Source organism: Carcharhinus amblyrhynchos, chromosome 24 (genome assembly GCF_965287045.1).
Source record: "Carcharhinus amblyrhynchos chromosome 24, sCarAmb.v2.hapA, whole genome shotgun sequence".
NCBI lineage: Eukaryota > Metazoa > Chordata > Chondrichthyes > Carcharhiniformes > Carcharhinidae > Carcharhinus > Carcharhinus amblyrhynchos.
Window position 1 is genome coordinate 29,212,064 of NC_137347.1, and position 25,336 is coordinate 29,237,399.

The 25,336-nt window shown below is 43.5% G+C and overlaps 1 protein-coding gene across 1 annotated transcript in view; it reads right to left on the reverse strand.

Moving 5' to 3' along the window:
• Nucleotides 1-13,181: 13,181 nt before the first annotated feature.
• LOC145357913 (platelet-activating factor acetylhydrolase 2, cytoplasmic-like) overlaps nucleotides 13,182-25,336 on the reverse strand; it is a 41,753-nt gene continuing 29,598 nt past the window's right edge. Inside the window, exons 8-11 of the mRNA XM_080211483.1 lie at nucleotides 24,320-24,411; nucleotides 22,715-22,885; nucleotides 16,490-16,638; nucleotides 13,182-14,843 (exon numbers count right to left, since the gene is read on the reverse strand). Of these exons, the coding sequence (XP_080067609.1) occupies nucleotides 14,770-14,843; nucleotides 16,490-16,638; nucleotides 22,715-22,885; nucleotides 24,320-24,411 (486 nt within the window). The 3' untranslated portion in view covers nucleotides 13,182-14,769. The remainder of the gene's footprint in view (nucleotides 14,844-16,489; nucleotides 16,639-22,714; nucleotides 22,886-24,319; nucleotides 24,412-25,336) is intronic.

Sequence of the window (25,336 nt, forward strand, 5' to 3'; positions counted from 1 at the left end):
CACAGTACAGAGGGAGATATATAGCATGTGTGCAGGAAATACAAACATTTCAGCAATAGCTAAACTGCTACGGAAGCACAAAATATTCTAATATTAACCCTGTAAGTGCCACAGGAAAAATTTGCAAAGTTTTAAATGGAGTAGACATTAGAGTTGAAATTCATAGAATCATCAAATATTGTAACCAGCACCCATTTTAATGTCTATCTCTACCAATGTTAAAACAGCTTCTTCTTACTGCCACTTAGTAGCCCCAACCCCTGAATACCATATGTTAATGAGAGTATCTTTACTGTTGTTAATTCAAGTCCTTCACAGTCATTTAGTGATGCCTCACACCAGCATCCTGTGTTAGCGGCATGTGTCTCTACTCATGTTAATCCAATTTCTCAATCTGGCTCAGTACCTTCCCCTGGGGACCTGGGTGAGACTGGGAATTAAGTGGAAAAAAAGAGAAAAGGAAAAGAAGAAATGTGTAGGGAAGAATGGAGGGAGGGAGGAAAAATGAAGGGAAAGAAAGAATTAGTGTTTTTAAATGCATTTTTGTGACCTCAGAATGACACAAAATACTTCCAATATTGAAGTACTTTTTATGAGTCGTGACTCTTGTAATACAGCTCACCACCACCTTCTCAAGGACAACTAGGGATGGGCAATAAATGCTGGCCAGCCAGCAGTGCCCATGTCCCATGAATTAATAGAAAAATGCAGAAACCAATAATCACTCCGTCAACATCAGCAAAATGAAGGCAGTTGTCATAGACTTCAGGAAGTGTGAAGGAGAACTTGTCCCTGTCTAGATCAACAGGGACGATGTAGTAAGGGTCGAGAGCTTCAAGTTTTAGGTATCCAGATCACCAGCAACTTGTCCCGGTCCCCTCATGCTGACACTATAGTTAAGAAAGTCCACCAACGCCTCTACTTTTTCAGAAGGCCAGGGAAATTTGGCATGTCAGCTATGACTCTCACCAACTTTTACAGAAGCACCATAGAAAGCTAGAGTTTCACCGTGCGGAGGTAACACGTCTGAAAGTTGTGCTTCCAATAGTGGAATGCAGTATATGCAGATTAGCAGAGACAAATAGGTCTTATGAAGAAAAGAACCAGGGTGGAAATGTTGGAATGAATTCTGCTCTTTGACTCCAAGTTCCAGCAGGCGAGGATATTTGACCACGAGGTACACTCTGCCCTAACCTGTAGTGTTGCCAACTCTGGTTGGAGATATTCCAGGTGGTATTATCACACTCTTTCTCACATCTAACCATCCACCCCCACATTTTATTACATGACTGATATTTATTTTTGAAGCGCAAAACATTCTCAAAGCCAAAGGGACAGCAGGCACTCTTTGTTACTCTCTTGGATGCTTCGTGACAGTTAGTCAAACATCCTTTCTTTCCTCTTCCCCCATAGTTTGTTATAACTAATTCCCATGCAGAGTTAAATGGCAGAAACTCCCTCTCTGTTCATCCTTGTCGTTCATTACATGTAGTACATTTTGCAAATGAATTGAAGGCAATTCAATCAGAACCATATCATTGTGAAATAACAGTAGGAAACAACCTCTACACACAAAATACACACAAACACAACAGCCACATGATATTTTGATTTGATTTATTATTGTCACATATATTAGTATTGCAGTGAAAAATATTGATTCTTGCACGCTCTACAGACAAAACATACCGTACATAGAGAAGGAAAGGAGAGAGTGCAGAATGTAGTGTTGCAGGGTGTAGAGAATTATCAACTTAATCAAGGTAGATCCATTCAAAAGTCAGATGGCAGCAAGGAAAAGCTGTTCTTGATATATAAACATTTGGTATTTAAACACATACACAATAAATTCACAGCACACAAACACAATACATACTTAACAAACAATTGAAGCAAGTTGACAGAGTCACTGCGGATTTGGCAGCTTCTCACTGACTAAACGTTGATGCATTTTGGAATGCTCCAAGTTTACCACGGTCCAAAGCTATTGCACTGTTTCCCCTCCCCCTCCCCCAGCTTCTCAGTCCCTGAATCACTTCAATTGATGTATTTTGCAATTGGCTCAATTTAAGTCAGTCGTGTGATCAAAATGTTTCTTGGCTAATTATTGCCGATGAAAGGTTAATGGTGTTGAGCCATGGGAGTCTTGGTCAGTCATGGTCAGAGGCACACACAACACTTGCCTCAGTCTCCCCTTTCTCCTATAATCCTCAGGCTTTTAAAATATAAGCCAATCATCATCTGATTGCAAAGTTCTAATTAAACCTATTTTTATCTAACTGAGGGATTCAAAATCATGAGGGGTCTGGACAGAGCAGATAAGGAGAAACTGTTCCTACTGAGAATAGGATTGAGAATGAAAGGGCATATATTTAAAATAATTTTCAAAAGAGCAATGGAGACATGAGGAGAATCTTGTTCATGCAATGTGTATTTAAGATCCAGAATGCGTTAACTGGGAGTATGGCGGAGGCAAGTTCAACTGATGCATTTAAAGAAGAATGTGCAGAGTCATAGGGAGAAGGCAGGGCAACTGCACTCAAGAGCATTGCTCATTCAGAGAGCTCGCACAGAGACAAGAGGCTGAACAGCATTTTTCTGTGCTGTAATAATTCTGTGATCCTATCATTTTTTTTCAAACTTGTTGGTGTACTGCACTGTGAAAATTGAACCTTCACCTGCCACACTTTACATAGAATTTCATACAATTTCAAGCCTTGACACAGGCCATGCAACACAACTAGACCTAGTTGGTGTTTACACTCCGCACAAGCCTCCTCTTCCCCCACCCCCTCCCTCTTCCCTTTCATCCAATCCGTGCTGCAATTCCTTCTATTCCTTTGTCTCACATGTACTTATCTAATTCATCAGAGTTATGAAATACAGTATACTGCTTGGAAGGTGGTGGAGTCAGATTCAATGGTAACATTGAAGAGATTGAGATAAACGCTCAAAAGGCAAATATTTATAAGACTATGGAGAAATAGCAAAAGAGTGGGAGTAATTGGATAGCTTTGCCAAAAACTTAACAGGCATAAGGGGCCAACCAGCTTCCTGCACTGTATCATTCCAATAGCCCTTAAATGCATCTACGTTATTTGTCTGAACTATTTGTAGTGTTGAGGGAAAATTGAACTTTCTGTTCTGAAACCCATTGGAGACTCATTTTGAATTGCATGTTTGTCTCAGAACAGGATTCCTGTTGAGGTGATGCCTTCCTATATTAAAAAAGGGCCATCTGTGTAGAGTTATTTCAAGGACATTGTTCAGTAAGGTAGGGCAGACTCCAGGCATAAAATAATCTTTTATAATTAGTTCAGCTCTCTGCCATCCTTCACTTTACACTCAGTTTGCCCCATGGGATATTGTCCAGGAGATTTTTTTTAATGCAATAAAACCATTATTAGCTCCATCACTATACCAATCTCCGTGTAAATATAATTACTCTGTGTCCTGTGTGGAAATAAATCCTTTGTTTCTGCAACTGAAGTGAAAAAATACTAATAATTTGAGTATAATGTGAACAAGTTGCTGTTATTTAGGCTTTCTCAGGGTTCCCATCAGTACTGTTAATGTCCTAAACATTTTCAGTTCAAATATTCAATCCCTTACACACCCAGCCTTACCCAGTTTCCTGTTATTCGAGGTCTCCTATCGCTGTTTTCCAAGCCTGTTTCCTGTTGTCTGTAATGAAAACTGCTCTCTGAAATTAAATGCTGATTTTCTTTTCTAACAAATGTATTTTTCCTCTTTTACTTTCCCATCTGGTTAGGCGAAGATTTTAGCTATTTAAAATTCTTAATGAATTTCCATCAGAAACAAACCCTAATCATAAATCACACCTTCACTCTTCCCTCTGGTGAAATGTGGTTTGTGCTAATTTTATGATCTGTCGTTTAAGCAGCGTGCAAAGCGAGCACACAAAGGAACTGCTTGTCTTTGTCTGTGTTGGCTTGCATGCTGCCGTCTCCTGGTACTGCGCATTCACACCAATTACAAACCCAACACTATGTTGCCATGGTGACTGAGGGTCAGTCACAACTCTGAAAGCTTCACATTGAGTAAACGGCACGTGTAAGCCTGTGCTCTCGCATGCCTGCTGCATATTAATCACCTGTACATCTGTGTCTATGTGCAAATGTCTGGTGTGAATGTGAGCGTGTCTTTCTCCGAACGTGTCTGCCTGAATGTCTCACCATGCGTTTGTGTGTCTGACTGTCCATGGGATGGATTTTTCCAATCCCGGGACGGGGAGCTTGAAGATGGAAAGGGTAGGCTGGGAAAATTAAGGGGAGTCACATTAGGAATACTCCTCAATGCATTGTCGCCCCTATAGAATCTTCCCATGGACCAGCTCCCCACCCTCCCAAGGCAGACAGCCAAATACCATAGTTAAGGTTCCAATTAAGGGCGATTTTGCAACCTTGCCAACATTTTGCCAATGGCAATGCCAAACCCCTCACCACACACAGAGGACAGCTATTCAATGGAGGCTGTCTCCCTGCCACTGGAAGTGGGTATCAAAACTGGAGGCTCAGTACCCCATTCAGGGAACTGGAGGTAGGAACCGGTAAATCCATAGCACAAAACACCCTTACAGAGAGTTATCCCCACGCAGAGGTACCTAACAGTTTTCCCCTCATAATTATTTACATTTACACCTCCAGCGTCATCTCCATGTTGAGACATACTTGCAGTCACTTCTCTGTCTCAGCAATGCCTATCATTGGGACTGCTGAGATTCTAAAGATGCCCACCCTCTGGCTCGACTGGCAGCATCGAGAGCCCACCCGCAGTCCTTAGTAGGATAGTGAGTCCCCAAAACTACAGGAAAATCCACCCCATCCCTCTCAATGCAGCTCTCATTTAATGCCTCTTCTGTGACTAGTTAGTGCGTCTCTCCTGTGTATCTGTCTGAGTTTAAATCTCTCTTGGTCTCGGCATGTGCATGAATTTGTGTCTGTTGAAAAGCTAATGATAATAATATATTCCAGGGAGGGCTTGTCACAGACAGCAGCTCATGAATGGGCAGGGCTGTCAGGAATCAGAGATCAAACGTGTTGCATTCTGGTTTGACAGATCTAGCCCAGAGCGACAGGACTGACCTAGAGAAATATTATGTTTTAGACTTTTAACCCTTTGGGAACTTAAAACTAATTAGCTTTCTGGCAGCAGTAGAAGGAACTATTAATATTTTCACTTTGTTTTCCGAAAATGGCAATTAAAAATGCAAATTACAAAAATGCAAAAATGTGAAGATCATGTGCAATAAATCTCAAATCAAACTAGGACTAATGTTATTTGCAGTTGCAAAGTAAAGGTTTAATATCCTTTTAGAAACATAGGAAATAGAAGGAGGAGTAAGCCACTTGGCCCTTCGAGCCTGTTCTACCATTAATTTTGATCATGGTTGATCATCAAATTCAATATCTGCACTTTATAATTCTACGATTCTATGTTGATAGTGGGGATTCAGTGATGGTAGTGCCTTTGAATATCAAAAGGGAGGAGGTTGGATTCTGTCTTGTTGGAGGTGGTTGCTGCCTGGTACTCATGTGGCGTGAATGTTACTTGCCACTTGTCATCGAAGCCTGGATATTATCCCGGTCTTGCTGCATACAGACACAGATTGCTCCAGCAGCTAAGAAGTCATGAAGGGTGCTGAACGTTGTGCAGTCATCGAGGACCATTCCCACTTCTGACCTCAGGATGGAGGAAAAGTCATTGATAAAACAAACGAAGATGGTTGGGCCTAGGTCACTATTCTAAGGAATCCTTTTAGCGATGCCCTGGGACTAAAAGGATTGACTTGCAACAACCATAATCATTTTCCTTTGTGTGTGATATGACTCCAGCCAGTGGGGAGTTTTCCCAATGATTCCCATTGACTTCAGTTTTGCCAGGGCTCCTTGATGCCCTACTTGGTGAAATGTTACTTTGAAATCAAAGGCTGTACCTTTTACCTTACCTCTAGAGTTCAGCTAAATGTTTGAACTAAGACTAAGTGAGGTCAGTAGCTGAGTTGCTCTGGTGGAACCGAAAAAGAGTATCAGTGAGCAGGTTATTGAGTGTTGACGACACTTTCCATCACTTCGCTGGTGATCGAGAGTAGACTGATTGGGCGATAATTGACGTTGTTGGCTTTGTTCTGATTGTTTTAGATAGGACTTACTGGGGCAGTTTTCCACATTGCCAGGTAGATGCCAGTGTTGTAGCTGTACTGGGACAGCTTGGCGTAGGGCCCAGCTAGTTCTGGAGCGCAAGTCTTCAGTACCATTGTCCGAATGTAGTCAGGACCTTTGCAGTATCCAGTGTCTTCAGCCATTTTGCATCAGGAGAAGGCAAAGATGGATCATCCACTTGACACCTCTGATTGAAGATGGCTAAAAGTGCTTTGGTTTTGTCTTCTGCACTGATGTGCTGAGCTCCCTCATCACTGAGGATGGAGATATTTGTGGGGCATCCTCCTTCAGTTAGTTGCTCAATTTTCATCCACTCTATGATTGGATGTAGAGGGACTGCAGAGCTTAAATCTGGTCTGTTGGTTGTGAGATTACTTGGCTCCCATTGTTTGACATACAAGTAGTCCTGTCATAGTTTCACAATGATGTGGAGATAGAACATAGAACATAGAACATTACAGCGCAGAACAGGCCCTTCGGCCCACGATGTTGCGCCGACCAGTTAAAAAACAATGACCCACTAACCTAAACCAATCCCTTTTCGTCCATAAACCTATCCACGGATCTCTTAAACGCCCCCAAACTAGGCGCATTTACAACCACAGCAGGCAGGGCATTCCAATCCCTCACCACCCTCTGGGTAAAGAACCTACCCCTGACATCCGTCCTATAACTACCCCCCCTTAATTTAAAGCCATGCCCCCTCGTGCTAGCTTTCTCCATCCGAGGAAAAAGGCTATCACTGTCCACCCTATCTAAACCTCTAATCATCTTATATGTTTCAATAAGATCCCCTCTTAGCCGCCTTCTTTCCAGCGAAAACAACCCCAAATCCCTCAGTCTCTCCTCATAGGACCTCCCCTCCATACCAGGCAACATCCTGGTAAACCTCCTCTGCACCCTCTCCAAAGCCTCCACATCCTTCCTATAATGTGGGGACCAGAACTGCACACAGTACTCCAACTGCGGCCGCACCAGAGTTGTGTACAGTTGCAACATGACGCTGCGACTCCTAAATTCAATCCCCCTACCAATAAACGCCAAGATGACGGTGTTGTACTGGGATGAGAAGTCTCACAACACCACGTTGAAGTCCAACAGGTTTATTTTGAATCACAATCTTTCAGAGCGCTGCTCTTTCATCAAATGAGTGGAGAGGTAGGTTTCACAAACATGGCATACATAGCCAAAGACACAATTGCAAGATAATGGTTGGAATGCGAGTCTTGTCAAGTAATCAAGTCTTTACAGGTACAGATAGAGTGAGTGGAGACAGGGATGATCGCAGGTTAAAGAGATGTGAATTGTCTCAAACCAGGACAGTTAGTACGATTTTGCAAGCCCAGGCAAAATGGTGGGGGTTACATGTAGTGTGAGATGAGCCCAAGACCCATGTTAAGGCCTTCCTCATGCATGTGGAACTTGGCTACCAGTTTCTGCTCGGCGATTCTGCGTTGTTGTGCATCTTGAAGGCTGCCTTGGAGAATACTTATCTGAAAATCAGAGTCTGTTCTCCAACTGAAAGGGAGCACTCCTGCCTGGCGATTGTCACATGGTGTCCATTCATCCGTTGTTGTAGTGTCTCCATGGTCATGCTGAAGTACCATGCCTCAGACATCCTTTCCTGCAGCATATGAGATAGACAACATTGGTTGAGTCACGAGTATGTACCATGTGGGTAGTGTTCTCACGTGTGATGGTGTGGTATCCATGTCAATGATCTGGCACGTCTTGCAGAGATTGCTGTGACAGGGCTGTGTGGTGTCATGGTCACTGTTCTCCCGAAGGCTGGGTAGTTTTCTGCGAACAAAGTTCTTTTTGAGGTTGTGAGGTTGTTTGAAAACAAGTAGTGGAGGTGTGGGGATAGCCTTGGCAGATGTTCGTCTTCATCAATGACATGTTGAAGGCTCTAAATAAGATGTCATAGTTTCTCTGCTCTGGCGAAGTACTGGATGACAAAGGGTACTCTGCCAATCATGTCCCATGTTTGTCCTCTGAGGAGGTTAGTGTGGATTTTCGCTGTGCTGAGTTGGCACTCTCGATCGATGAGTCGAGCCTCATATCCTGTTCTTACGAGGGCATCTTTCAGAGTCTGCAGATGTCCGTTGCGTTCCTCCTCTTCTGAGCAGGTCCTATGTATACAGAGGGCTTTTGTATTGGGGATGGCTTCTTTAATGTGTTTAGGGTAGAAGCTGGAGAAGTGGAGCATCATGAGATTATCCGTGGGCTTGTGTTAGAGTGAAGTGCTGAGGTGACCATCTAAGAATGCAACCGATTCTGGAGAGTAGTCCATGGTGAGTCTGATGGTGGGATGGAACTTATTGATGTCATTGCATAATTGTTTCAGTGATTCTTCGCTGAGTCCATAAGAAGAAAATGTAATTGATATAGCTAATGTATAGCACTGGTTAAAGGTCCTGTGTGGTGAAGAGGTCTTGTTTGAATTTGTGTGGAAGATGTTGGTATATTGAGCTGCAAATTTGGTCCCCATGGCTGTTCCGTGTGTCATTTTTGCTCTTGCAATGGCTTACACCCGCATTCTCCTGAAGATTTCTCCTTGCATCACCTCAACCACTTCTTTATCCATGAAGCCATGAGATCTCTTTCCACAAGTAAGCTGGCGACATGTGACCCCACCTCTCTCAAATTCTCCTGCACTTCTATGTTATCAAGCATCTTTTCTGACCCAATCTCCAATAACCTCTTCCAACAGTTTGGGCTGGATTGGGAAGCACGTCAAGAGATAAACAGATATTACCTGACACAATCCATCACTCAGTCACCCACCCAATATTTTAAACAACATTAAAAAAATCCTTGGAATGTGGATGTCACTGGCACAGCAATTTTTTTTTTAAATATATAAATTACCTTTGATTAGATTCTAGCCTGTAACTGACTCCTGGGTATTTGTTATTCCATGTTCATATCTCCGTTAAACTTTGGCATAGATTTGCAATGAATTCCAACAGACCTCAGTAAAGGGAATTGCCAAATTCTGTTGCCAAATAACCAGCCTATTCGCTGATGTTTCACATCACCTGGGTTCAATTTACAGATAGGTAGCAGGTGCATTACCAGGAGGTAATGATGACTGGAGACAGAAACAGAAATAAGAGTAATTAGAAGCTAGCAATCCTCATCCCCGTACTATTACAACAGCAGGAGTGGCTTTTAAGCTCCTGGAGTCTGTTCTGTCATTCAACAAGATCACAGTTGATCTGTGGCCTAAACCTACATACCTTAAAATTTATTTATTAGTGTCACAAGTAGGCTTACATTAACAATGCAATGAAATTACTGTGAAAATCCAAGTCCTCACACATTCTGGCACCTGTTTGGTACACTGTGGCAGAATTTAGCATGGCCAATGCACCTAACCAGCATATCTTTTGGACTGTGGTAAGAAACTGGAGCACCTGGAGAAAACCCATGCAGACATGGGGAGAATGTGCAGTATCCATACAGTGACCCAAGCCGGGAAACAAATCGCAGTCCCTGGTGCTGTGAGGCACCTCTTCACCGTCAAGTTCCTTAACACCCTTGGTTAACAAAAATCTATTTTAGATCTAAAAATAACAATTGATCTAACATCAGTTGCATTTTAAGAGAGATTTCTAAATTCCCACTTTTATATCCAGAAGTGCTTTCTAGAGCCAGGTTTTCATCATCATAGCAGGAAGAAAGTTCGAAAGTTTTCCAACTTGGCAGAATTGTCTCCATATAAATGCCCCTACCCCCAGCACTGTTTTTGCTATGTGGAGATGGGAGTTCACCAATTCCAGAAGCAGTTTAAATATGGCCAAAGAGGTGGGCAAGGGCCAAGGCGGATTGGTTGAAAGGCCCATCTCAAGTCTCTGTTTTAACAGCCGTTTGCCCTCTAGCACCCACCAACTCCCCATGTCACCTCCACGCCCACTCACCCAGTCTGCACTTTGCAATGACAAGTCTTGAAGTGCTGATAAAAAAAATCCATTCTGGAATCTGCTTTGCAATTATAGAGCATTGCTCACAAGCTCACTACACACTACAAAACACACTACAGCCGATGACATACTCAACATGTAGTCAGAAAAACTGCTGCTCTTTCTTTGATCTGTTTTCAATATCTGTATGTTTGTCTGGACAAGATTAAGATATGCAAAGTGAGATAAAGTTTATGTTATTGATGCTATAATGATTGTCTGATTTCACAGGTATAGGGTGTAAGTACAGCAGTTTTTTTCAAGGCATATTTCTGAATGGGTGTTCTCTGTATCAATCAGTATTTCAAGATTTGCCATTGTTATTATATGGTCCTGTACATTCTGTATATTGGGTGAATGGGTCATGGAAGTAGTGTGATGATACTATGCTATTTTAATATATTTTATGTTTAAGGTGGGGCTGTTTTAAGAGGCTGTGTTTTGTTATAAGAGTTAATTTGTCTGGGAAAACATGCAGCAGATGCTAAGAATGCAGAATAATAACTGATTTTAGCTAGGAACATGTCACTTTGTAGATTTAATGAACATTTTCTTTAGTTAAGTTGTCCTGGGATCTTAGACTAGCTGTGCAGAGCTTTGTGAATTTTGATTAAGTTGATTGACAGGGTTAGAGTCATGTGGTTAATGGGAGGGGGCAAGCTAAGCTTGCAGGGCAAAAACAGTTATTTTTATTTTAAATCCAAAAGGTTATTGCCTAAAGCTGATAGAAGAAAGAAGTGTTTCTCCTTCTCCAGAGGCTTTTTGAAAGCTCCAGGACTGTTAACCTAAGTCATGAGCCAGTATGCGCCTATGTTTTGTTAACTAATTTTAAAGAGGGTTTTAAGTCTACAAGAGAAATATTGCTTGATTGGTACAAATAGTGATAGGTTAGCAGTTAAGAATTGTGTCTGATCAGGTTTAAGTATTGTTCAATAGTTAAAAGTTAAGCTAATTCATTTGTTACAGCTAAAAATATATTGTTAAATAAAGATTGGTTTTGATAAAAGCTCCCTAGTTTGTCAGTAGGATCATGCCCAGAGTGAAACATCTTATCCTCACAATGCCAAAACAGAAAATTTGGTGGGGTCTAATCTGACTTAATAATACAGAAACATAGAAGATAGGAGCAGGAGATGGCCATTTGCCCCTTTGAGCCTGCTCTGTCATTCATTATGAACATGGCTGATCATCCAACTCAATAGCTTAATCCTGCATTTTCCCATGACCTTTGATCTCATTTGCCCCAGGTTCTATATCCAGCACCTCTTGAATACATTCAATGTTTTGGCATCAACTACTTCCTGTGGTAATGAATTTCACAGGCTCACATAGTCAGTGGCTGAAGAAATGTCTCCTCACTTCCGTCCTAAATGGTCTACCCTGAATCCTCAGACTGTTACCCCTGGTTCTGGACGCTTCCACCATCGGGAACATCCTCCCTGCATCTATCTTGTCTAGACCTGTTTGAATTTTATAAGTCTCTATGAGATCCCCCCTCATTCATCTGAACTCCAGTGAAAGCAATCTTAACTTAGTCAATCTCTTCTCATGCATTAGTCCCACCATCCCTGGTATCAGCCTGGTAAACCTTCGCTGCACTCCTTTGAGAGCAAGAACATCCTTTCTCAGAAAAAGAGACCAAAACTGACACAATATTCTAGGTGTGGCCTCACCAAGGCCCTGTATAATTGCAACAACACATTCCTGCTCCTGTACTCGAATCCTCTCACAATGAAGGCCACCATGCCATTTGCCATCTTTCTGCCTGCTGCACCTGCATACTTACCTTCGGTGACTGTTTCACAAAGACATCCAAATCCCGCTGCACGCTCCCCTCTCCCAATTTAAAGCCATTCAGGTAATAATCTGCCTTCTTATTTTTGCTTCCAAAGTGAATAACCACACATTTATCCAAAATATACTGCTTCTGCCATTGATTAGCCCACTAACCCAACCTGTCCAAATCATTCTGAAGGATCTCTGCATCCTTACCACAGTTCACCGTCCCTCCCAACTTGATATTACCTGCAAACTTTGAGACGTTACATTTTGTTCCCTCATCTAAATCATTAATATGTATTGTGAATATGTGGCATCTCAGCACCGATCCCTGTGGCACCCCACTAGTTACTGCCTGCCAATTTGAAAAGCACCCATTAATTCCTACTCTTTCCTTCCTCTCTGCCAACCAGTTTTCTATCCATCTCAATACACTTCCTCCAATCTCATGTGCTTTAATCTTGCACAATAATCTCTTATGAGGGACTTCGTAAAACGCTTTCTGAAATATACCACTGGTTCCCCCTTTCAACACTGCTAGTTACACCTTCAGCGAATTCCAACTGTTTTGTCAAGCTTGGTTTCCCTTTCATAAATCCATGCTGTCTGATCCCGTCACTGCTTTATAATTGCTTTGCTATAAATTCCTTGATAATGGATTTGAGAATGTTCCCCACTATTGATATTCAGCTTACTGGTCTATAATTCCCTGTTTTCTCTTTACCTCCCTTTTTGAATATTGGAGTGACATTTGCTATCCTCCAATCTGCAGGGACTGTTCCAGAGTCTACAGAATCCTGGAAGATGACCACTAATGCATCTAGAGCTACTTCCTTAAATACTCTGGGATGTAGATCATCAGGCCCTGGGATTCATCTGCCTTCAATCCCATCAATAGCACCATTTCTTTACTAATATTGATCTTCTTCAGTTCTTCCCTCTCACTAAATCTTGCAATATACCTTGGGGTTTCTAACAGTAGCCTGAAATACTGAAACGGAAATAGAGGTGGCATGGGGCTTGGGTAAGACTTTTTAAACATTCCTTTCAAAACGTTCTTGTATTGAGACTCAGTGAACCACAAGAAATTCAGAAATTTTAACATTGTAAGATTACAATTAATTAAATCTTAGGAACATTTTGCAATTCTAATATATCAATGATGCACAGCTAGGCTTGTGAGTGGGCTGAATCAACGGTCCTCCTTCATCTCAGTGGGCTGCAAGATTGAAATCAGGCTTTTCGATAACCATGACCCCATGGATACGATTAAATACATTTAATAACACACCAAATATTTCACAACAAGTTTTAGAAAATGTTAAATGATTTACATATTAATAAAACTATCAACTTCAAATGGTAAAAGCAGTAGAAATATTTACATTTTGGATACAGAGTGCTCACAATCGACGTTATGAGCAATCAACACACCTCCTCATTTCAATTGCCCTTCCATTATATGCGTTATCACTTCACTTATACCAGTAGGAAACAAACTACATGGACAGAAATCAGCGGAAATGTAGCAAGCCTGCGTGTGGGCAACAGTCAACATAATGTCTCAAGGGCTGCACCCAAGAACCCAAATGGGCTGCATGTGGACCCCAGGCCATAGGTTTCCCACCACTAAATATATTAACAGTGTGCTGCACAACTCTATGTGAGTTACAGCTGGATAGACCTGTGAAATCCCAACTATACGTGAGAAACCTTCAAATTTTAATATAAGACTGCCAAGGGTCATATCTCCCTACAATCCCTAAACCAGAACTGGCTGCCATTGCCCACTGAGAAGCTTTGCAATCTTTCAATATTTCTATTTCTCTGGACTCATCAGGCATTGTCTCCATAATTACAGTTTCCAGTCCAATGAAAGCATGTGAATATTATGTTTTCTTTAAATTTATATATGGGATGTTGGCATTACTGGCTGGGCCTGCATTTATTGCTAATTGTCCTTGAACTGAGTGGCTTGCTCAGCCATTACAGAGGGGATTTAAAAGTCAACCAGGTTTCTGTAGATCTAGTCACAAATATGCCAGACCACGTAAGGATAGCAGGTCCCTAAAGAACATTAGTGAAGCAGGTGGGTTTTTACAATTAGCAATGGCTTCATGGTCATCATTAGACTTTTAATTCCAGACGTTTATTCAATTCAAATTTCACCAACTACCATGGTGGGATTTGAAGTCTTTGTATTTGAGAATGATTTGTTTACTCAACTCAAAGAGACTTTGCATTGTGAATGAGCTCAGTTAAGTGCAGGCAGACCAATCCACTACGGAGGGCATCACAGCAGAGAATGTTCCCTTTTGTCACCTAACTCAGTGGAACTAATTCTCTCTGGTCCTCTTTCCCTGAGATTTGCTAACTCAGCGCAGATGAGCAAATAAACCCAGGACTGTATGATCTGTGCCACTCAGTAAAATGCTGAGACGTGCACCTATTCATTAAGTCTTTAATGGAAGTGGAGGAAAGAATGGGTGGTAAGTCCCCAATGTAGGTTGCACCATACGATCCTGAACACTCCTCCTCAGTCATTATTCAGGGAATAAAAGCAATTTTTCTTTTTATAAGTACTTGGCGCTAGTTACAGATTGTCGTGTGCTGAATTTCTGTTTGAATGTTTTACGGGGGAATATATGCATTGGTTATGATACAAGCTGAACACTGTCATATTAATGCTGCATGATGTGTTGGTTAGGATCCTCAACACAAGATTCGAGTATTTGATCCTTGGAAAGTCAGTCACTGGGGCACAGTTTCATCGTTATTTCATCATTAAAAACCAGTTGGATTCCATATCAAGCATCAGGACAATTTGAGCCTGAAGATAAGGTTCACGTTATGAGAATCACATGCTCTCCATTCCCTTCCAAAAGCGCATCCCACTGGTCGAAGTCCTTTCGTAGATCTAAAAAGGTGGATAGAAAAGGTGGAATAAGTTCCTAAGATTTTTTAGACAGATTCTCCAGACCAACTGGGGGAATCAACCAGCTGGCTTTGTCCCATCTAGTGCTCATCCTGACATGCATTTCCAACAATTTGGCTTGAATTACCTGGTTTGGATTACTGCCCGTTTACTGATCACTGAACTGGAACCTGAAGCAGATAATGTTTGGCAAATCCTTTTTTGGCTGTAAGCAGTGACACCATGATCCCTGGGGCAGAATTGCAATGGTTATTTCCCCTGTCAATCATACCTGGAAATTGCATTGCCTCAAATGACTGGGATTGATTTTATGCACATTTGTATTATTTAACTATCTCCCACTCACTGGAATTTGCTGAGGAAATGATCTTGTGGCAATAGCAAAGGTTATGATGTAGTTGTGTCATGAGTCCTGCTTGCTGTATTTATAAAGCTTATTTTTAGATAGAGGGTGGCATGGTGGCACAGTGGTTAGCACAGTTGCCTCACGACTCCAGGACCCGGGTCAATTCCAGCCTTGGGTCACTGTCTGTGTGAAATTTGCACATTCTCCCCTTGTCTGCATGATTCCTCCAGGTGCTCCAGTTTTCTCCCAAGATGTGCGAGTTAGGTTGACTGCCATGCTAAATCGTCCCTTACTGTTAGGGGGACCACCAGGGTAAATACATGGGGTAATGGAGATAGGGCCTGGGTGGGATTAATGTCAGTGGAGACTCAATGGGCTGAATGGCTTCCTTCTGCACTGTCAAAATTCTATGATTTAGCAATGAAATAGGCAGTTTTATGATTAATGGACTTTGATTGTTTGCTGCCTGCCCTGCTTCATCGAAAACCCTTTGGCTCACAGTGGTGTTGAGCTGCCCCTTCCCCAATCTAAAAGGTGCTGTGGCCAAATGCAATACTTCAAGAAGACTGAGATCAACTGAGCGCACATGGAACAATACTGACATGGTAGTCATAAGACATTGTTAAACCGTGTGGTGTGAGGGTGAATCAATTCTCAAGATGTGAACATTATTGACAATGCCAGCCTTTACCTCCCATGCCAGTTGTTCTTGGGAAGATGCTGGTGAACCACGATGTTTTCAGGTAAGAGGTTTCAGAATTTTGATCCAGTAATGATGAATGGGCGGCTAATACATGTCCAAGTGAGGATGGAGAGAGACTTGGAATGTACCTGAAATTAATGGTGCTCCCACAGCACCTCGTGCCTTTATCCTTCCAGGCGACACTCGTTAGAGGCTTAGAAGGTGCAGTCAAAGAGAGGTTTTGATTGAGTAAACAAGCAAAAGTAAGTTCTTAAATGGCAGGAGGGTCAATAATCAGAGGAGGGCTTAAGATAGCTGGCAAAAGAATCAGACGGGAGAAGAGAACATTTTTATGGAGTGGGTTATGATAATCTGGAATGCTCTGCCCAGAAGGATAGTGAAAGCGATTTTAACAATGGTTTTCAAAACAAAATAGGATAAATACCCAAACGGAAGAGAAATTGCAGGGCTACAGGGAAAGAACAAGGAGAGTGGATTAATTGGACAGCTCTCTTAAAGAGCCAGCACAGGCACAAGAGGCTGAATGGACTTTTCCGGTGCTGTAAGATTCTAAGTGATAGTTTTTCAGGGCTGTCTTACCTGAATGTCTCTGCAGGAAGGCCAGAGAGGCCTTAGTGGTGATGTCAAGACCCTCAACAGGATCTATGGTTCCCTTTGTTTCGAATGCCATGCTGAGAAATTGGCCGGTTAGTAGCGTAAAATCTGTCTGGCTCTGATGTACTGACCCTCTGAAACAAAACATCAACAGAGCAAATACTAAGAGTAGAAGAATTTTTCGTGAACAGGAGGAAAAGGTCAAGAGGTCTAGAAGTCTCTGAATTGTTGACTAATGTCAAACCCAACATTCTTACCACATCCTAAAATCCCCCTCACTCTTTCCTTCTCTGCAAAAAAACAGACATTTACATATAGCTTCTTTCACAATAAGATGGTGCAAAGCACTTCACAGCCAATAAAGTACAAATGAAATGCTTGCAATGTTCCTTCCAATTTCCCTTTGCTGTGAGCAAGTCCCTTTGTTGCAATGCACTGTCCTTTGTGTCTGCAATATTATCTGTAAGGTTTGATTGTGTCAGGCTGTTGCTTAATTAGTCTGTGAGACAGCTCTCCCAATTTTGGCACAAGCTCCAGTTGTTAGTAGGAGGGCTTTGCAGGGTCGAAAGGGCTGGGTTTCCCATTGTTGCTTCCGCTATCTAAGTTGATGCCAGGTGGTCCATCTGGTTTCATTCCTTTTTTAAGCAATTGAGTACAACTGAGTGGCTTGCTAGGCCATTTCAGAGGACATTTAAGAACCAACCACATTTTTGTGGGTTGGGGTCACATGTAGACCTGACCAGGTAAGGATGGCAGATTTCCTTCCCTGTATTGAGAGAACCAGTTGGGATTTTTCAACAAATGTCAATGATTTCATGGTCATCATTCGATTTTTAAATCCCAGAATGTTTGAGTTTTTAAATTTCAGCATCTGCCATGGTAGGATTCGAACATGGGTCTCCTGGATCTCTAGATCAGAGGTTACCTTTTCAGTAACAGCGCATACTTCAATGAGACAATTACTTCCATGGCACGCCCACTTTTTTTCAGCTGAATTGATAGCTCATGAATGTCATGCTTACTTACATTCCCTATGGTTACAGTCTTACTAGAGAGATTCGCAGCATTCAATTGAAACACAATGGATCAGAGCAAAAAGCAAAGTTGAGTAAATAGCAACTTAATGGGTTAATGGGAAATCTAAACTTAAATTTATTTCAGCAATTTATTTTCTTGATCTTGGGAGGAACCAGTTAATGTAGGATTAGTAGGATTTCTAAAAGTCAGTCAAATAAGGTATCATACAAGATAAAGACACAGAGGAAGGGGGTCAGCTGGAAAGGTCAGTCAGTTCCATTGCTGCTGCAAGTCCAAATCATCGGTCCCCCTCAATGTTGATGATCCAGGAACTGGCTGCACTGCCATTTCATTCAACAAAAGGGCATTTATATTTATGGGTTCACGTATGGACTCTGGCTTCAATTAACAGCTTCCTCTATTTTGAGAAAGAATGAAGTGAAGTGGTCTTATCCTTACTTCAGATTTGTCTCTGCGGAACTTCCTCTCTCTGCCTCCAATAGCCAAAGGGAGCAGGTCTCTGGGGGTGAGCCTATTGGGAAACCTCAGGTGGTTAGGGGTAAGAGATTGGGCCTCGTGATTGGGGACTCCACAGTTATGGGGACAGATAGGAGAGTCGGAGGTAAGGGTAGGGACTCAGGGCTGGTGTGTTGCCTACCAGGGGCTGGGGTCCGGGATGTATCGGACAGGGTATTCAGGACTCTTAGGGGAGAGGGAGATCAACCCCAAGTTATAGTTCATGTGGGGACACATGACATAGGGAGATTAAGGGAAGGGGATATTAAGCAAAGATTTATGGAGTTGGGGTGGAAACTAAAGGCCAAGTCTGGAAGAGTAGTTATATCCGGACTCTTGCCTGTGCCACAGGATAGTTTAGAGAGGAATAGAGAGAGGGAAAGTTTGAACTCGTGGCTGAGGGTATGGTGCAGGAGGGAGGGGTTCAGGTACTTGAGCAATTGGGGTTCATTCTGGGGAAGGTGGGACCTCTATAAGAGTGATGGTCTACACCTGAACCAGAGGGGAATCAATATCCTGGGGGGTAAATTTGCAAAGGCTATGCAGGGAGGTTTAAACTGATTCGGAGGGGGGGTGGGATCGTGAGTAGAGGGGGTGAAAGTGAGGGGGGCATAGTTGGGGAATGCAAGGCACGGCATAGTGGGGGTGGGGCGGAGCAGGGTTTGAAATGCGTGTACTTTAATGCGAGGAGTATTCGCAATAAAGTGGATGAACTTGCAGCGTGGATCAGTACCTGGGACTTTGATGTTGTGGCCATTTCAGAGACATGGATAGAGCAGGGTCAGGAATGGTTGTTGCAGGTTCCAGGGTACAAATGCTTTAGTCGGAGTAGAGAAGAAGGTAGAAGGGGGGGTGGGGTAGCATTGCTAGTCAAGGACTGTATCACAGTGTCGGAGAGGAAGTTTGATGAGGACTTGTCAGTTGAGGTAGTATGGGCGGAGATTAGAAATAGGAGAGGAGAGGTCACCCTGTTGGGAGTCTTTTATAGACCTCCTAAAAGTTCTAGAGAGGTTGAGGAAAGGATTGCGGAGTCAATCCTGGTTAGGAGTGAAAGTAATAGGGTAATTGTTATGGGGGACTTTAACTTTACGAATATTGATTGGAATTGCTATAGTTCTAGCTCGTTAGAGGGGTCAGTGTTTGTACAAAGCGTGCAGGAAGGTTTTTTGACTCAGTATGTAGATAGGCCAACTAGAGGTGAGGCTATATTGGATTTGGTGCTGGGAAATGAGCCAGACCAGGTGCTAGACTTGGAAGTTGGTGTGCATTTTGGTGATAGTGACCACAATTCGGTTACGTTCACCTTAGTGATGGGAAGGGATAGGCATGAACCTCGGGTCAGTAGTTTTAGCTGGGGTAAGGGTAATTATGAGGCTATTAGGAGTGAATTAGGAAGCATAGATTGGACTAGGAGATTACAGGGACTGGGAACGTCCGAAATGTGGAGTTTTTTCAAGGAGCAGCTACTGCAAGTCCTTGATAGGTATGTCCCTGTCAGGCATGGAGGAACTGGTAGATCTAGGGAACCGTGGTGCACTAAAAGAGTTGAGTCGATGGTTAAAAAGAAAAAGGAGGCTTATGTTTGGATGAGATTTGAGGGCTCAGGTAGTGCACTAGAAAGCTTTAGATTGGCTAGGAGGGAGTTGAAGAGGGAGTTAAGAAGGGCTAAAAGAGGACATGAGAAGACTTTGGCTGATAGGATTAAGGAGAATCCTAAGGCGTTCTATAGGTATGTCAGGAACAGAAGGTTGGTCAGGGCAAGATTAGGGCCAGTTACAGACAGCAGAGGGAAGTTGTGCGTGGAACCGGAGGAGATTGGAGAAGCATTGAACCAATATTTCTCTTCGGTGTTCACGCAGGGGGACATGAATATAGCTGAGGAGGACACTGGGTTGCAGGGGTGTAAAATAGACAGTATTACGGTTGATAAGGGGGATGTGCTGGATATTCTTGAGGGGCTGAAAATAGATAAGTCCCCTGGTCCGGATGGGATCTACCCTAGGATTCTCTGGGAGGCTAGAGAGGTGATTGCAGAGCCTCTGGCTCTGATCTTCAGGTCGTCATTGGTCTCTGGTGTAGTCCCGGAGGATTGGAGGATAGCGAATGTTGTCCCATTGTTTAAGAAGGGGAACAGAGACTTTGCCGGGAATTATAGACCGGTGAGTCTTACTTCTGTTGTGGGCAAGGTTTTAGAAAAAATTATTAGGGATAGGATTTATAGTTATTTGGAGTGTAATGAATTGATTAGAAATAGTCAGCATGGTTTTGTAGCGGGTAGGTCGTGCCTTACTAACCTTATTGAGTTTTTTGAGAAGGTGACCAAAGAGGTGGATGGGGGCAAGGCAGTTGACGTGGTATATATGGATTTTAGTAAGGCGTTCGATAAGGTTCACCATGGTAGGCTTCTGCAGAAAATGCAGATGTATGGGATTGAGGGTAATCTAGGGAGTTGGATCAGGAATTGGCTATCAGATAGGAGACAGAGGGTGGTGGTTGATGGTAAATATTCATCATGGAGTTCGGTTACGAGTGGTGTGCCTCAGGGATCTGTTTTGGGGCCACTGTTGTTTGTAATCTTTATTAATGATCTGGATGAGGGTATAGTTGGGTGGACTAGTAAATTTGCTGATGACACCAAAGTCGGAGGTGTGGTAGATTGTGAGGAAGGGTGTCATAGTCTGCAGGGAGACTTAGATAGGTTGCAGAGCTGGGCCGAGAGGTGGCGGATGGAATTTAATGCGGAGAAGTGTGAGGTAATTCACTTTGGTAGGAGCAACAGATGTGTCGAGTATAGGGCTAACAGGAGGACTTTGAATAGTGTGGATGAACAGAGGGATCTAGGTGTATGTATACATAGATCCCTGAAAGTTGGGAATCAAGTAGATAAGGTTGTTAAGAAGGCGTACGGTGTCTTGGCGTTTATTGGTAGGGGGATTGAATTTAGGAGTCGCAGCGTAATGTTGCAACTGTACACTACTCTGGTGCGGCCGCACTTGGAGTACTGTGTGCAGTTCTGGTCCCCACATTACAAGAAGGATGTGGAGGCTTTGGAGAGGGTGCAGAGGAGGTTTACTAAGATGTTGCCCGGTATGGTGGGGAGGTCCTATGAGGAGAGACTGAGGGATTTAGGGTTGTTTTTGTTGGAAAGAAGGCGGCTAAGAGGGGATCTTATTGAAACATATAAGATGATTAGAGGTTTAGATAGGGTGGATAGTGATAGCCTTTTTCCTCGGATGGAGAAAGCTAGCACGAGGGGGCATGGCTTTAAATTAAGGGGGGGTAGCTACAGGACGGATGTCAGGGGTAGGTTCTTTACTCAGCGGGTGATGAGGGATTGGAATGCCCTGCCTGCTGCAGTTGTAAATGCGCCTAGTTTGGGGGCGTTTAAGAGATCTATGGATAGGTTTATGGACGAAAAGGGATTGGTATAGGCTAGTGGGTCATTGTTTTTGTAACTGGTCGGCGCAACATCGTGGGCCGAAGGGCCTGTTCTGCGCTGTAATGTTCTATGTTTCTATGTTTCTATGATAGTCTCTATGGAGGATTTGGCCACTTCACTCAGTGTCTCCGACTCCATGACAACAACCTCAGCTAGTCCCATCAACCCCTGTGGCCCTACAGGACCCCGTCTCTCTCATGTGCAGTTCTTTAATAAACTCTTATATGATTGAGGAACTACACAGTCTCATTCAGTCCTCTATATCCAAACTTGAAACCCACTTCCAAAAACTCTTCAGTGGAGAGATGCCTGGACCCTTCCAACATCTGGGTTGTTATAATCTAGCTGAAACTATTAAATTAAAAAGACAATTCTCTGATAGTCCGTTTTCTTCGGGAGGGGAATTCAATCCGTTCCTCACACTCATTTAAGTTAATGTGAGACTCGTCTTTCTCAGTCTTTAGTCAGAGCAATCACCCCAGGAGTATGCCTGATCAGAAATAGTTCCAAAAACAAAAAGGGCTAGGATTACAAACCACTTCGAGATGTCCAAATTCCCAGCCTGTGCTTATGCTGACATCCATGCTATCGCCTCTGCTTTGCTCGAGAGAATATCCATACCTGCTCTCATCCTCAGGATGACTTCAGGCAGACAGACACATCCAAGAGCTGTCCATAGAACCAGCTCTCCCAGTGCCAGCAACCCCCACTCCCTCCACCTGCGCGCACAGACACACACACCCCCCCCACCCCCAGTATGAAGAAGTTTCACATGCCCTCTGCTCTGAATCTCTTGTGTTTAACATGGTATCTTTATTCTTGATTCTTAACTTTAAAAACTTATATTATGCTGTAATCTCCATTTATCTGTGGAATTCCCTGCCCAGTGAAGCTGTTGAGGCTACCTCATTGAATGTTTTTAAGCCAAGGATAGATACATTTTTAGTAAAGAAATTAAGGGTTGTGGTGAGTGAGCGGCTAAGTGGAGCTGAGTCCACGAAAAGATCAGCCGTGATCTTATTGAATAGCGAAGCAGGCTTGAGGGGCCAAATGGCCTACTCCTGCTCTTAATTCTTATGTTATCATCCCAATGGGGTAAAAAAAGGCAATTTAAAAAAAAAAGTATTTGTGTCCTCACAACAAATACATACCAACAAACTTACACAGCACTCTCTCAAAAGCCTCGAAACTTATTCGCGAGCACACATTTCCATTTGACCACCCCTCTCTGCACTTACTTTATGGTAATGATTTTGATCTCATTGTCAGTGGAGTGCAGCCTCTTCATTTTATTGATGCTGTCGTCAGTCTGAAATGTCTCAGAATTCACAAAGAGCACAGGACGCAGCACCTTGGGATAAATGTCATCCTTCAGTGGGAACATCCAGCTATCCAAGGCTACTGCACACCTGCAGGGCAAGAATATAAATCAGCAAACGAGGCCGATGGGTGAAAAACAAACAACACACATTCTCATAGGGAGGACAGGTACATTATGAAACATTAGCACTGGGTAGATTTCTCAATGTTGCCATTGGTTAGCTGTGAATGAACATCTCTTCTAGAGGGATGCTATAGAAGCAGCTCATTCACTCATCCTGAATCCACTGGTTTATAAATCAGATTTGATGGATCCTCTGCTTTTTTTCCACCACAATGGCCAATTTCTCCAACACTCTCCTCAATGGCTTCCCCAAACTCAACCTCAACGTGGGATTTCTCCGGTGATGAAGATGGAACGGGCAATATGCATCCAAGTCAGGATGGGTGTTCGGTTGGGAGGTGAATCTGGAGGTGATGGTGCTCTCATGCGCCTGCTGCCCTTGTGGGTGGACAAGGTTGCAGCTTTAGGAGGTACTACCAAAAAAGCTTTGGTGAGTGGCTGCAGTGCATTCTGTTGATGGTACAATCTGCAGCCACGATGTTCTGACACCGGACAGAGTGGACATTTAAGGTGTGATCAAGCAAATGCTTATTCCTGGATGGTGTCAAGCTTAGTGTGGTTGCAACACACCTGAACAGGCAAGTGAACAATATACCATCATGTCCCTAACTTATGCCTTGTAAGAGGAGGAGTGGCTCACAAAGTATGCTACCATTGAATTTTAAGTCTAATATGACATATGGTTCTCTAATTGAGGTTTTATTTAATCACAGAATCCCCACAGTGCGGAAGGAGGCCACTTGACCCATCGAGTCTGCACCAACTCTCCAAAAGAGCATCTCACCCAGGCCCAATCCCTGTAACCCCACATATTTACCCTACTACCATAGAACCATAGTACTCTAGAACCCCTACAGTGCAGAAAGAGGCCCTTTGGCCCATCCAATCTGCACCGACCACAATCCCACCCAGGCCCTACTCCCATATCCCTACATATGATTACCTGCTAATCCCTCAAACCTACACATCTTGGGACACTAAGGGGCAATTTAGCAGAGACAATCCACCTAACCTGCACATCCTTGGAGTGTGGGAGGAAACCGGAGCACCCGGAGGAAACCCACACAGAGATGGGGAGAATGTGCACACTCCACACGCAATCACCCAAGGCCGGAATTGAACCCAGGTTCCCGGCACTGTGAGGCAGAAGTAATAACCACTGTGCCGCTCATCTTTACATCTTCATTCTCAGATTCTACATCTTGCGAGACTAATGACAATACAGAAATCAGTCTCTCTTGATTGTGGAATCACAGATTTGCATTAGAATCATCCCACGGCATTACGCCAATGTGCCTCATTGTGTTACTGCATTATCAGGATTGAGTATTCCTGCTGAAAACTTTCCTCGGTTATATTTCCTCTAACATGATGACTAAGATCAAAGTATTGTACCCACCTGAACCGCAGGTCCTTAGTGACTGCCAGAATCGCAGTGGAGCCCCCAAACGAGTGACCCATCACTGCAACTCTCTGCAGGTCGATGCAGCCCTGTGGGAATGAAGGCCACCACCTTAGATTTCATTCTATCTGATCGGCTCCCACCCATGGCTAGACAATGTACTCCCAACCCACTAACTCTGGGGTACAAAGAACAACCCAGCACGGGAAACAGGCCCTTCGGCCCAACGAGCCCGCGCCGCCGCATCGCCCTACACCTATTCTACCCTGCATGTCTACGAATGGGACCCTACTCAGTCAGATTCAGGGAAGAAATAGTGTCAATTTGGTGGAAACCAATTAGCCTAAGAGCACATCTTTGGGGTGTGGGAGGAAACCGGAGCGCCCGGAGGAAACCCACGCAACCACAGGGAGAATGCGCAAACTCCCACAGACACAGGCCCAAATCCATGTATCTGCACAGCTAGCAGTGCTAGTCACTGAGCTGTTGTGGAGCCCGTCTATCGGTCCAGGATCAAGCACACACACCGACATGAAGTACTAGGCCACTCCTAGACTTCCAAGAGCAGCCCACGCACGACCCGCCGTGTGCATGCCCCTCGCTTGACACGAGGTGGACCTCCACCTGTGGAATAAAGACAAAAAATATTAATCATACAGCCTGCCCTTCCGGTGTCTCCCGAGGTTTAACCCTATTTAATAGCCCCTACCATATCCCTCCATTCTCGTTTCACTCATGTGCCTATCTAACTGCATCTTAAACGAGTCCAACGTTCCTGCCTCCACCACCCTACTCGGTAGCGCATTCCAGACCCCCACAACTCTCTGCGTAAAGAACCTTCCTCTTACCTCCAAATTATACCTCCCCCCCCTCACCCTTAAGTGATGACCTCTTGTGTTCGTACCCAGTCTAGGGAGCAGTCTCTCACTATTAACTCTATCTATTCCCTTCAGTATCTTATATACCTCTATCATGTCCCCTCTCAATCTCCGTCTTTCCAAGGAGAATAGCCCC